We start from the raw sequence: 13,786 nt of genomic DNA, 5'->3' as shown, positions 1-13,786 counted from the left end.
CTGCTCATTAGGGGCTCGCCCATCAAGTCTCCCATACAGCTTAATATTGGCGAGTCCTAATGGTACAACCGCTTTTAGCCTTTCCTGACCACCCGCTGATTTTAGTGCTCTGACAATCTGTAAGTATCCGTGTCATGCGAGGAACCTAATGAGAAGGCAGACGTGGTTTATTGGCGTTTCTGTCTTCTATTTTGCAGCATTGAGGATAGAAGCGGCAAAGCCGATGCCTTGTATTGGACCCACACGGTGGTTGGATGCCTGCTGGGCATTGCAGATCTAAATCGGCTTCGTCTGTGACTTCTATTATTAATGGGGGGGGGGGGAACTGACCACAGATAAACCTGCAGCGTCCAAAAACCACCCCCCCGGTATGAAATACACACAAACACACGACCAGAAAACCCTGGAGGATTACAGGAGTTTAGTGGGAAAAATGAACAGTACAAAGAAAATCATAGCAAAAAAAAAAAAGAACATTTCCCTAATATTTATATATTCCCCCAAACGTCAGCGAAAAATCTTCCTAGTGCATAGAACAGGCGTTGTGCATCCGCAGGTTTCTCTGCAGTTATAAACGTGTGGATACAAGTTGCAGCTAAAATCGACCGATCCACATTCATTTGCCCACAGTACCAGTACAAGACCTTCCTCTAGAGGGCGCTGCACAGAACGCATCCATCTACATGGCATGGCAACACATAGGCGCTGACCGATGCATTGTCTTCTGTCTTCACAGCAATATTTTTCTACTTGTTCTTAGGAAATCCATAATTCAGGAAGATATGGTCAACACTCAGAAAGCTCTCATAGTCCCAGCGTTTGAAACTCTCCGTTACCGTCTGTCCTTCCCTAAATCCAAAGCGGAGCTGCTCTCCATGCTGGATATGGGTGCGCTCTACACCTTCCGGTAAGCGGAGCTCAGTTGTTGGGGGTTTATGATCACAAGCCTATGTAATTTCCAAGAACAACCTGCAAAATAGTGAGCGCAGCTCTGGAGTATAATACATTACTGATCCTGAGTTACATCTTGTATTATACTCCAGAGCTGCACTCAGGCTCTATAATGTATTTACACAGTCGCTGAACCAGCAGAATAGTGAGTTACATCCTGTATTATACTCCAGAGCTGCACTCACTATTCTGCTGGTGCAGTCACTGTGTATATACACATTACATTACTGATCCTGAGTTACATCCTGTATTATACTCCAGAGCTGCACTCACTATTCTGCTGGTGCAGTCACTGTGTACATACATTACATTACTGATCCTGAGTTACATCTTGTAATGTATGTACACAGTGACTGCACCAGCAGAATAGTGAGTGCAGCTCTGGAGTATAATACAGGATGTAACTCAGGATCAGTAATGTAATGTGTATATACACAGTGACTGCACCAGCAGAATAGTGAGTGCAGCTCTGGAGTATAATACAGGATGTAACTCACTATTCTGCTGGTTCAGCGACTGTGTAAATACATTATAGAGCCTGAGTGCAGCTCTGGGGTATAATACAGGATGTAACTCAGGATCAGTAATGTATGTACACAGTGACTGCACCAGCAGAATAGTGAGTGCAGCTCTGGGGTATAATACAGGATGTAACTCAGGATCAGTAATGTATGTACACAGTGACTGCACCAGCAGAATAGTGAGTGCAGCTCTGGAGTATAATACAGGATGTAACTCAGGATCTGTAAGGTATTTACACAGTCGCTGAACCAGAATAGTGAGTGCAGCTCTGGAGTATAATACAGGATGTAACTCAGGATCAGTAATGTAATGTGTATATACACAGTGACTGCACCAGCAGAATAGTGAGTGCAGCTCTGGAGTATAATACAGGATGTAACTCACTATTCTGCTGGTTCAGCGACTGTGTAAATACATTATAGAGCCTGAGTGCAGCTCTGGAGTATAATACAGGATGTAACTCAGGATCAGTAATGTATGTACACAGTGACTGCACCAGCAGAATAGTGAGTGCAGCTCTGGGGTATAATACAGGATGTAACTCAGGATCAGTAATGTATGTACACAGTGACTGCACCAGCAGAATAGTGAGTGCAGCTCTGGAGTATAATACAGGATGTAACTCAGGATCTGTAAGGTATTTACACAGTCGCTGAACCAGAATAGTGAGTGCAGCTCTGGAGTATAATACAGGATGTAACTCAGGATCAGTAATGTAATGTACGTACACAGTGACTGCACCAGCAGAATAGTGAGTGCAGCTCTGGGGTATAATGCAGGATGTAACTCAGGATCAGTAATGTATGTACACAGTGACTGCACCAGCAGAATAGTGAGTGCAGCTCTGGGGTATAATGCAGGATGTAACTCAGGATCAGTAATGTATGTACACAGTGACTGCACCAGCAGAATAGTGAGTGCAGCTCTGGGGTATAATACAGCATGTTATTTGGGATATGTGATGTAATACATGTACAGTGTTACTTTATTAATCATTTGGTGGCAGCCCAGACATTGTGGGGCCTTGTATATGATCCATGACTGTGGTGCTGCCACCTGCTGGTAATGTTCCAGTGTGAAAGTGTTTATTTATTGTTTATCAGGTGTATGCGCTGAAAAACTGCAATCTGTTGTGATTATTGCACAGTAAATACCCTGCAGTAAATAAACAGCAATAGTGCATGAAAATAATATTCCGTACTTAGTTTACATAATTGTGAATAAAAAAAAATGCAAGAGCCATCCCACCACTCCACGGTGACCCTAATTAAGACTAATATTAAAACCTTACTGTATGTACAGTGACATACATGTGGATAAGGGATGGGAAGAACTGAGCCCAGCCAGGAGAAACACAGCTATGGGAGACCACATCAATATAACGTCCAGCTCAAAGGAACGGCGGCCGCACCTTTATATGCACATGGTGCAAACAGACTGAAAAAACACTGAAGAAATGAACTGGGGATGCGGTCTGTTTGCACCACGTGCATATAAAGGTGCGGCCGCCGTTCCTTTGAGCTGGACGTTATATTGATGTGGTCTCCCATGACTGTGTGTCCAGTACTTCTCAGCCCATATCCACATGCATGTCACTTTACAAACGGTAAGGTTTTAATATTAGAGTTAGGACTGTCCCATCTACGGTCACCGTGAAGTGGTGGGATGGCTTTTGCATTTTTTTTTTCATCAACTATGTTGATCAAGTACGGTATATTATTTTCATGCACTACTGCTGTTTGTTTACTGCAGGGTCTTTACTTATTATGTCTGTCTTTGGGTTTTTCTGTTCAGTGGTCAGTGAGCTTACATTCACACTACTTTGTATCCAAGTTCATTTTAGTTTTTTTTTTTTAACCCCCTTAACGTCCACCGATACGCCTTTAACCCATTAACCCCCGGAGCTTTTTTTCGGTTTTCGTGCCCTTCTTCCCAGAGCCCTAATTTTATTTTTCCGTCACTATGGCCATGTCAGGGCTTATTTTTTGCGGGACGAATTGCACTTTTGAACGACACCATTGGTTTTACCATGTCATGTACTGGACAACGGGAAAAAAATTCCAAGTGCGGTGAAATTGCAAAAAAAAGTCAATCCCACACTTGTTTTTTGTTTCACTTTATTAGGTTCACTAATTGCTAAACCTGACCTGCCATTATGATTCTCCAGGTCATTACAAGTGTAGGTTCTTTTTTTTTTTTTTAATCTTAGGCCTGTTTTACACTTCAGTTTTTTGACGTCAGTCAAAATCCGGCACTTTGAATAAAAAACAGATCCGGCCCTTTTTTCCCCCATAGACTTACATTAGCGGCGGATTTTGACAGATGATCGTCCGTTGCATCCGTTTTTTGATGGATCCGCTAAAAACTGACATTCCGCTTTTTCTCACTGCGCCTGCTCAGGAGAATCTCTCTCTCGCTCTTTAAATTTCACACTCTTGCCAGCTGCAGCAGATCCGTATAGGAAACGGATCCAGTGGCATCAGTTTGGGCCATGACGGAAACGGATCCGTTTTTTAACCACCTGGCGGATTTGGACCGACCTTAAAAGCCGGAAATGTGAAACCAGGCCTAAGTGGTGAAAAAAAATTCCAAACTTTGTTAAAAAAAAATAAAAATTGTGCCATTTTCCCAAACCCGTAGCGTCTCAGTTTTCGTGATCTCGGGTTGGGTGCGGGCTTATTTTTTGCGTGCCAAGCTGACGTTTTTAATGATACAACTTTTGTGCAGCTAAGTTCCTTTGATCGTCCATTATTGCATTTTAATGCAATGTCGTGGCGACCAAAAAAAGTTGTTTTTTTTTTTCTCGCTAGCCGTTTAGTGGCGATACCAAGTATGTCTGTTTTGATTTTTCTTTGTTTTGAATGGGGGGTGATTTGAACTTGTTTATTTTTTTTTTCATATGTTAAGAAAAAAAAAAGAAAATTGTATAAACTTTTGGCCTGCTTCAATAGACTCCATGGGAGGCTAGAAGCTGCCATAGCCCGATCGGCTCTGCTACATACAGGCTGTGGTCAGATCACCTGTATGTAGCAGATTTACTGCATTGCTATGAGCGCCGACCACAGGGTGTCGGCTCACAGCAATCTGGCATGAACAACCAGAGGTCTCAAGGAGATTTCTGGTTGTCATGCTGACGAACAGATAACCCCCGATCACGTGACGGGGGGGGGGTCACCGGTGAGCGCGTACCCAGTGCTTGTTAAAATGCCGCTGTCAAGAGTTTGACAGCGGCATTTAACTAGTTAATGGCCGCAGGCAGATCACAATTCCGCTCTCTGCTATTGCAGGCACATGTCACGAGAAAAGTCAAAACGCTAGAACTACTTTTTTGGTCGCTGTGATATTGCATTAAAATGCAATAATGGGCGATCAAAAGATCGTATCTACACCAAAATGGTATTAAAAATGTCAGCCCGGCATGCAAAAAAATAAGCCCTCACCCAACCCAAGATCATGAAAAATTGAGACGCTGCGGGTCTCGAAAAATCCCACCCCGCCACGGTACCGCTGATGTCCCGGCCAACATGCAGTGTGTCCGCCGAGACAACAATTGATTTTTCCTATCTGTTCATTTTGATCACTGTGATAGAACCTAGCATAGTGATCAAAATAAAGGGGGGGGTGTTTGATTTCTATTTTTAGCTAAGGGGGTGATAAAAAAAAAAAAAGTTAAAAAAATGTATTTCCACTTTTCTGTTAGGGTTGGGGGGGGGTTTCCACTGTTTAGGTACATCGGAGGGTCTCCAAACGCTGCATGGCGCCACCACCGATTCCAGCCAATTTTGCATTCGAATGGTGCTCCCTTGCTTCTGCGCCCAAATAATGGCTTTCCCTCACATACAGGGTATCGGCGTACTCGGAAGTTGCACAACAAACTGTGCGGTCCGTTTTCTCCTGATACCCTTGTGAAAATAAAAGTTTGGTTCCAAAGTAAATTTTTTGTGCAAAAAGTGAAATTATTTTTTTTTCCTTCCACATTGCTTCAGTTCTTGTGAAGCACTTGAAGGGTTAATAAACTTCTTGAATGTGGTTTTTTGTACACCTTGAGGCGTGCAGTTTTTAGAATGGTGTCACTTTTGGGTATTTTCTGTTATTTTGACCCCCCACTCACTTCAAATGTGAGGAGGTCCCTAAAAAAAAAATGGTTTTGTAAATTTTGTTGGAAAAATGAGAAATCGCTGGTCAATTTTTAACCCTTATAACGTCCTAACAGACAAAAATTATGTTTCCAAAATTGTGCTGATGTAAAGTAAACATGTGGGAAATATTTAACTATTTTGTATGACACCACTGATTTAGGGCACAAATTAAGTTTTAAGATGGCAAAATTTTCAAAATTTTTGCCAAATTTCTGTTTTTTTCCACAAATAAACACAAGTTATATCGAAGAAATTTTACCACTAACATGAAGTACAATATGTCACGAAAAAAAGAACAATCTCAGAATCAGTGGGATACGTTGAAGCATTCTAGAGGTTCCCATGACCTCAAACTAACCGTGGTCAGAATTGTAAAAAATACGCCTGGTAACATTAAGTACCAAATTGGCTCGGTCATTAAGGGGTTAAAATCCAGGAATAGACTGACGTTTGCCTGTATTCGGGCGATCATTCTCTCTGCTGTTACATTCATTGTTCTTAGATACCACGTGTGGGAGAAAGGACACGCGCCAACCAACTATGCCAAGTGGAGAACCGCGACTACGTCCTATCGTGTGGATTGGGCACCAAACTTTGAACCCTACCTGGTTGTCCAACGCGACTGTCCCGAATACGACCAGCGTTTCCTGGGCTTTGGCTGGAACAAAGTGTCTCATATCATGGAGCTGGATGCCAAGGTACGGACACTTATACTAGGGGGTGTACATAGATATCATGGGGCTACAGCCAAAGTCCAAATTGTCTTTTTTTTTTTTTTTTTTTGGGTGGATGAAGGGGAACAAAGTCTTAGGCCCTCATTCATCAAGACATTTGTGCACAACGTTGGTCTTGAGCGTGCGCGTTGGATACAGACACTCCTGATTAAGCGTGGGAGCACTTGACTAGAGGTGTGCACGGACTGGAGTAAGCTTTCTGACGTAAAGATACACCAGTTTGTCATGAATTAAATGGAGCTGTGAAGTCACACTTCTCATCCCCTCCATTATAGCAAAACCAGTGTGAAAATGCCAAAAATGTATGACTTTTCAAAGCAATTTATGATTCTGGCGTAATCGATTTGATGAATCCAGGATTATAGGATTCTAGTTGGAGGGGGATGAGCTTTACCCATATAGCAGATTGAGAAGTTCTCTCCTCTCTCCGCAGGGCTACGAACTGATGGTGCTTCCCAATGCATTCATTATCCACATGCCTCACGCTCCCAGCTTTGACATCTCCAAGTTTCGCTCCAGTGAAAACTATCGCCTGTGTGTGCAGACGCTGAAAGAAGAATTTCACCAGGACTTGTCCAGACGTTACGGCTCTGCTGCTCTCAAGTATATCGCACCAGAGAGGAACCGGTGACACCCGTCTTGTCCTAGGAGGATTTCGCTCTGTGCAGAGCTTCACTGCCCAGTACTGCACTGGTTTGGTTGAGTGTATTGATTCACTCCGTGCCTGTAACTTTGGGCTCCACTGCCTTATTGAAGAGGGTTGCCTGCATTTTCGTAGGGATCAATGTGCCTCTTTACAGACCCGCTGAATCAGCAGAACTCTTTTTTTGTAATCTCCTTTTGGAGGCATCTTAAGACAATCAGCAGAATTTCACCACTGGTAGGAAGATGCTGGGATGTAGTCCTAATCACTGGGTTCTCTTGACCACTGCTCCAGCTGGATTTTTCCAATATTATGTATTTTATTTATTTATGACTGATATCCAGAAGATTTGTGCAGCCGGGACAGGATTCCTGCTAATACTTGATTTTTTTTTTTTTTTTTTTTTTTTTAAACCCATGCCAATAAAATTCTGTTCAATTTGTTACTTTACTTCATATTCTTATTTGTCAGTGTTCACACTGTTAATGTACTAATCTACGCCCCACTTCTCCATATTATCCTTGAAGGAATTTGATAAATCTCCAACGTTCAGTTTAGTTTTAAAGCCTGAATGTTTTCTTATTAGTTGCCCCCGGGTGCACTCATCACTGCAGGGGCCCTTCTAGTCATGGAGCAATGGGCTGCTCCCGCAGAGAGCAGAATGTGCAGGGACATTGCTATGGGCTGCAGATCTCTATCTAAAGCAAAATACAAAGCTTTGCACAGAGAATCGGGCAGATCCTGCCACCTTCAGAGAGCAGGTCTTATAAAGAGCTTGTAAGCACTGTGCTCCTTGCCTAGGACACAGGCCACCTCCAAGACTGCAGAGGTGATCGGTAACTATGGCAACAATAAACAGTATTCACATTTCCTGCATTCACAAATGGAGAGAACCTTTAAATTGCAATTTAGTCTAAGTTCCAACAATGAGGTTTTCATGTTGCAATAAGTAAATAGGTAACATGCATTTTTTTGGAAATTATGCAGTGTAAAAAACTGATTGTGGGAATGTAGCATTACTTGTCAAGTTGCTTGAACTGGCAGGTATTTTGTAATTGCAATTTTTCATTATATCACTAAAAGAATAACATTAAATGCCTACATTTAACGCCAAAAGAAGGATAATGAATATCCACAAAACACAAAAAAAAAAAATAGTAATAGTAAAAATTATTTTATGATAACAAAATATACATGACTCACAGATAAACATGATAGATGTGAAGAGGAATCCAAAAATAGAGGGAATACTCAAGTCAACATAGGAGGTGAAGCGGAAAGGAATAAGGCTGCAGATAATGGTAGTGATAGTATAAATACCTCCATATGGCCACGGGTCTAAGGAATAATAAGCAAGTGCACACAGTACCAACCCACATTATTTGTTCCCATGTGGTCTGTTTAATATGGGTTGGTACTGTGTGCACTTGCTTAATAATCTTTAGACCCGTGGCCATATGGAGGTATTTATACTATCACTACCATTATCTGCAGCCTGATTCCTTTCCGCTTCACCTCCTATGTTGACTTGAGTATTCCCACTATTTTTGAATTCCTCTTCACATGTAACATGTTTATCTGTGAGTCATGGTTTTAATCATGTATATTTTTGTTAATAAAAATTGATTATTTTATGATATCGCTATTCTTTTTCTTGAGTGGTGTTTTGTGGATATTCCTTATCCTTCTTTTGGTATTATGTGCTTGTAAAGCACCCGCTTACCTCTCTTTTTGATTATGATGGGGATACGGATTTCTTTATTCCAAAAAACCCGTTACATTTAAGATAAATTGTTGGATACTTTTTTGGTCATGAATGCCTGAATTTGTAGTTAAAGGGAATCTGTCACCTACCCTTTGGCGGGCGATGAAAAAGAGGTCGGTCCGGTCCGATGGGCGCCGGCTCCCCATCCTTGCCCGCCGTCTGCAGGTTATTGCTGAATTGGAGTAGGTGTACACCATTTTTTGCGCGTGCGCTAAGCATTCATAGCTAGCGCACGCGCAGTATGCTTTGCCCAACTGGGGGCAAAGCCGGACTGCGCATGCGCCGGTTAACTAAGCCCCGGAACACAGCAAAATACTTCCGGGGCTTAGTTAACCGGCGCATGCACAGTCCGGCTTTTCCCGCAGTTGGGCAAAGCATACTGCGCGTGCGCTAGCTATAAATGCTTAGCGCACGCGCAAAAAATGACATACACATACTCCAATTCAGCAATAACCTGCGGACGGCGGGCAAGGATGGGGAGGCGGCACACATCGGGAACACCGCCCATCGGACCGGACCGACCTAGTTTTCATCGCCCGCCAAAGGGTAGGTGACAGATTCCCTTTAATGAAACCCAAATGCAAAAATGACATTTGATAATCTTGCCTTGGTTGCCGTCTGTAACCTGTGTTGTGCTGCGTTGATGGCTGCAGGAGGCTCGCTCACACCCCCTCTTCTGATTTACAACCACGTGAAAGTTGAGCTGAATCCTTCCCTGAGCTCAGGGGAAAGATAAATCGGCCTGAGCTCAGTGATAGGACGTTCAGTTCTTTCATTCTGCAGCCAGTGCCACACAAAGGCTAAAGAAGGCAAAGTTTTTAACGTAGGCTTGAACCCTAGCGCCACCTACTGGGTTGTAGTAATCCTAAATGTCAATATTGACCTTTTAATGATCCCTGCAATTTTTTTTTTTTTTTTTTTTTTAATTCAGACACGTGTTTCGCAGTGTAGCCCCTCTCCTCAGTGCAAAGTACAAGGTCTGATTGGACTTTGAGTGGATTTTGCTTGTGATCTAAAGGGTAATGTTTCTCCTTGTGGAGAGTAACATGCCTGTCAATTACTGTCCATTAGTGTTTGGAGCAAAAACCCAACTAAAAGGACAAACAAAAATGTAACAAATGTAGTTTGTTTAAAAAAAAAACAAAAAAAAAAACAAACAAAAGATGAAAACGATAAGGGTCTAACTGCAGAGCGAGGAGATTGACACATGGCTATAGGGATTGTCTGGAATCCCCCCCCCCCCCAAAAAAAAAAAAAAAAAAAAATATAACAAAAAAAAAAAAACACTTACGCACCTGTTGGAAGTGAGCAGTGCCTGTGTATAGTCCATGACCTCTGCAGACAATCACTGCCCTCAGTCTCATGCTTCAGTCAGTTCTGGAGCGCAGAAAGAGTTAACAGGTAGTTATTTTCTGCTGCTTTTTCATTTCAAGAATAATTTGGCCCAATAATGCAAAAATGTTATAGTAGGTACCTGTCATTGCAGTGGAAGCAGCATGGACAATGTGATACATGCACCAGAGCCCAAAAAGCAGACAAAGGAGGCCACATCCGCACCTTTCACCTCCTGACTCTGAAATGACAGGTGCAGGATAAACTCCAGAAAGAACTGATATACGGTATAGCAGGGTCAGAGGGCGGGTCGTACCTGACACAGGGATTCTGACTTTTGGAATCTGTGATATGTTTTGGAGGGGGTAGGACAGTACACAACACATTACTTAAGACATTTTAAAGGAACAGCAAGGAAACAAAAATGGAAAAGTTACCTTTAAGTAATAGAGTGTCCTCCAGATCGCCGGCTCAGGTCTGGCCTTAACTGTTTTCTCTGAATTAAGGCAGAGATCTGTCCATACCGAGATGAGAGGATCCTGCTGAACTACAACTCTCAGCCCATTCTAGAAGCATACTGGGCATAGTGTGACATGAGCCATGAACTATATTAAAAGTCACAAACGCTTCAAGAAACGCAAGCCATCTTTCCATAGATAAAGTGAGTCTACAAGAGCAGATGGGCATCTGTAACCCGTTCACCTGTTCTGATGCCACAGTCCAGTCTACCACTATCCAGCGCCCTCTGGTGGGAACCAGGAAACATGTTCAGGTCTGATAACTAAAAAACATAGTCTTCATAGCGCTCAGTTATCACCTGGAGCAGTCTTTGTACCGTGCGCACATCAGAACCAGTGATATCATCTATAGGTTGTTTAATCAGTAAGCAATGTGCCAAGTAGGGAAAGAGTTTACCAAGTTATTTCCATGTTAGCAACCAATTGTTTAAAAAAACCTGTGAGCAGTTTCCTGCAGCTCAAACCACAGGCAGCAAGAAAATCCCAAGAGGCTCCTTTTGTACCAAAAAAAAAACGGCTTTCTGAAGAAAAGGAGTGAGGCACAGGGAAAAAAAAGTTTACTGGGTGCCCCTCTGGCTTGTCCCAACCCAACTCTGACTTATATGGAGAGACCTGTTAAATCACTCAAGAAAGGGCAAAGTATAAAGAAGCCACACAGAGGACTTGGCTCCCTGGGTCCAGATAGATTTTTAAGCCATATTTTATCCCCCGCACTTCGTTTTGCCCGTCTTTCTTGCAGCATGGAATAGGTGACAGATTCACTTTAAATGGATTTCTAAACAATTGTGTAAACTTGTCACTTTGTATCTACAGCGCTTAAACAGAAGTGTCTCCATGGTTACAGACTACAAACAAACCTTTGTGTAGTCTGATCCCGCGCCGCTGAGGTCCCTCGCTTCAATAGTCGGCGGGATCAGACTGCACACAATCATAACCGATGTCTGGCCAGGTCACAGTCACCTCCGCCGCCTGAAGGCTTAGAATACAGAATTAATGACACCGCCGATTTCATTCAGTTTTATTTAATAAAAATGTTAAAATAAATAGATACAAATTGATCAGACGCTCTGTGTCCCCCTCCTCCCCGACCCTCCCACCCTACCTGTTCCCTAAACTCTAAGCACAGTTTTACCAAAACTGAAAACACAGACTTCCAATTTTACAGAGAAGGCAGAGTATTTGCAGTTCACTACCATTGGGCCTGAAAAATAAAAATAGAATGTATATTTAAAAAAAAAAAAAAAAGCAAATTAAAAAAAGTTCCCATTACAATAGATAAGGAACGCCTCTCCATTTCATACGAAAACTTAATTATACATTTTTCTATAGAAAAAAAAGGTATGTTACAATATTTTCTTAATTATGATATTGACATTTGACAAATTTTATTTTTTGAACCCTAAAATGCAGCACAAGAGACGTGAGTGTTTCCTCACAGAGCAGTGTGAGAGTATACATATACCAGACACTATCTGGAAGTTTTCGGTATTAACTATTGCTCCTAGGCTGAGAACAAAAAAAAAAAAAAAATTAAAGATGGAGGGGTGTAAACAAGGTCCCGGAGAGCCGAAGCGAAACATGGGGGTGGGGGACGGGATACTGAGGTTGGAGATACTGCTCACATGTAAAGGAAGGGGCACAGACACCCGTGGGCACGGTTTGGTTCTACGTAAATTAATGCAAGGAGGGGAAAACTCCACAGGTCTTGTGACCAGGAAAGTAAAATTAAAGTGATCCATAAAGAGCCCTTGCATTTATATCTGGAGGGACAGAGGAAGGCCTACCCCTTTAACACTGCATTAAGAGAAGCTAGGACTACAAGCCGACGTTGTATACAGCATTTATGTCCCGACCAAAGAGTTGCAGCCATGACGGGGCAGAGCTGCGGCCAGATATTGCCTGATATTCGGGTGGGAGTGGGGGAGACCTCTTTAAATGTGATATGGTGTGCAGGATGCCGTATGAGTACAGACATTTACACTACACATCCAAAAAAAAAAAAAAAAAAGTTTTATTTTAATGTCACTTCCAAATGGGGGTGGCCATATTGGATGGGGTACCCCAATAGTGTCCCCCAATATGCATGTGACAAATGCACCCTAAAAGGGACACTAAGGACCAATAGGCCCCCCCATGCTGATGCTAGAGTCTTGTATTTCTTCCTGCATTTAATGCCCCTTTAAGGCCAATTAGCCAGACATGCAAATAATTGTCTTTGATGCGGCGCATGTGTGTGATCACCTTTATATCCTGTACATGTGACACTGACCACCCTTACAAAGGAAAAAAAAAAAAAAACATAACTAATTACGAGCTGTGTTCAAGTAGCCCCTCCACAGTTTGCTAGAAGCGCTGGGCACGGACCTCAATACAAAAATGACCACCGGTGTTATCTAGGCGTGCACAGGAAAAAAAAAAAGAAAGCGATGGGGTAATGCAATAAGGCACTTTGGAGCGTGCTCACTGCATCTAATCCAGGGAAAGGGGGTTAGGGGCATCACCTGCATACAGAAAGATGAAGAAAATGCACCTGCAGCTGGCGACGAGTGACTGCGAGCACTGATGGACCAGTCCATGCAGTAATGTCAGGGTTAATAACACTATGTAACAAATTATTTTTTGTTCCTGGGTACAAAGTGTGTTTTCCTAACCCGTTATGTCTATAAAAAAAAAAAAAAAAATAGAAAATAGTTGAGGTTACACAGAAACTTTGCTTTTGTGATCAGGACAATGAAATTTTACTGTTTTTGGGAAAATTCTCGAGTCGCATTCAATACTGAGTAGTCTTCTAGAATATTGTTGAACTGCTAGAATGGTGCAGACGTTTGTACAAATTTCCAGAATTATCTAGAAGCTTCTAGTAACTTTTAGAACTTTCTAGAATGTTACTGGCCGCGGCTGGTATCTCCCGCTTTGGGCTCCGGCAGTGAGCCCGCATTAAAGAGCAAGGACATGTCAGCTGTTTAGAGTCACGATGCACTTGCGCCTATTAAGTAGTTAAATGTCGCTGACAGCGACATTTAACAAGCGCTTCCAGCCACCGGGCCAGAAATTCGTGGACCGCCGACCCCATTCATGTGGTCGGAGGTCATCGGTGCGTCGGCATAACCACCAGAGTCTCCCCTGGAGACCTCTATGGTTGTTGATGTCGGATTGCTATAAGTACCACCCTGTGGTCGGCA

The 13,786-nt window shown here is 42.6% G+C and overlaps 1 protein-coding gene across 6 annotated transcripts in view; it reads left to right on the top strand.

Annotated features, from left to right (window-relative positions):
- Positions 1 to 7,439, top strand: part of LARGE2 (LARGE xylosyl- and glucuronyltransferase 2) — a 46,658-nt gene extending 39,219 nt beyond the window's left edge. For 4 of the 6 annotated variants that reach the window (XM_073541693.1, XM_073541692.1, XM_073541697.1 and 1 more), the window contains 3 exons: positions 761 to 907; positions 6,115 to 6,310; positions 6,780 to 7,439. In XM_073541693.1, the coding sequence (XP_073397794.1) occupies positions 761 to 907; positions 6,115 to 6,310; positions 6,780 to 6,977 (541 nt within the window). In that variant the 3' untranslated portion in view covers positions 6,978 to 7,439. Of the gene's footprint in view, positions 1 to 760; positions 908 to 6,114; positions 6,311 to 6,407; positions 6,537 to 6,779 lie in introns of all 6 variants that reach the window. The other 2 variants (XM_073541698.1, XM_073541699.1) reach the window with 2 other exon arrangements.
- The last annotated feature ends 6,347 nt before the right edge of the window (positions 7,440 to 13,786 follow it).

The sequence above is a fragment of the Dendrobates tinctorius genome, unplaced genomic scaffold, assembly GCF_039654945.1.
Source record: "Dendrobates tinctorius isolate UK_male_01 unplaced genomic scaffold, ASM3965494v1 ptg000124l, whole genome shotgun sequence".
Classification (NCBI taxonomy): Eukaryota; Metazoa; Chordata; class Amphibia; order Anura; family Dendrobatidae; genus Dendrobates; species Dendrobates tinctorius.
Note: the sequence above shows the minus strand (reverse complement) of the source record. Positions and strands in the feature narration are given on the sequence as shown.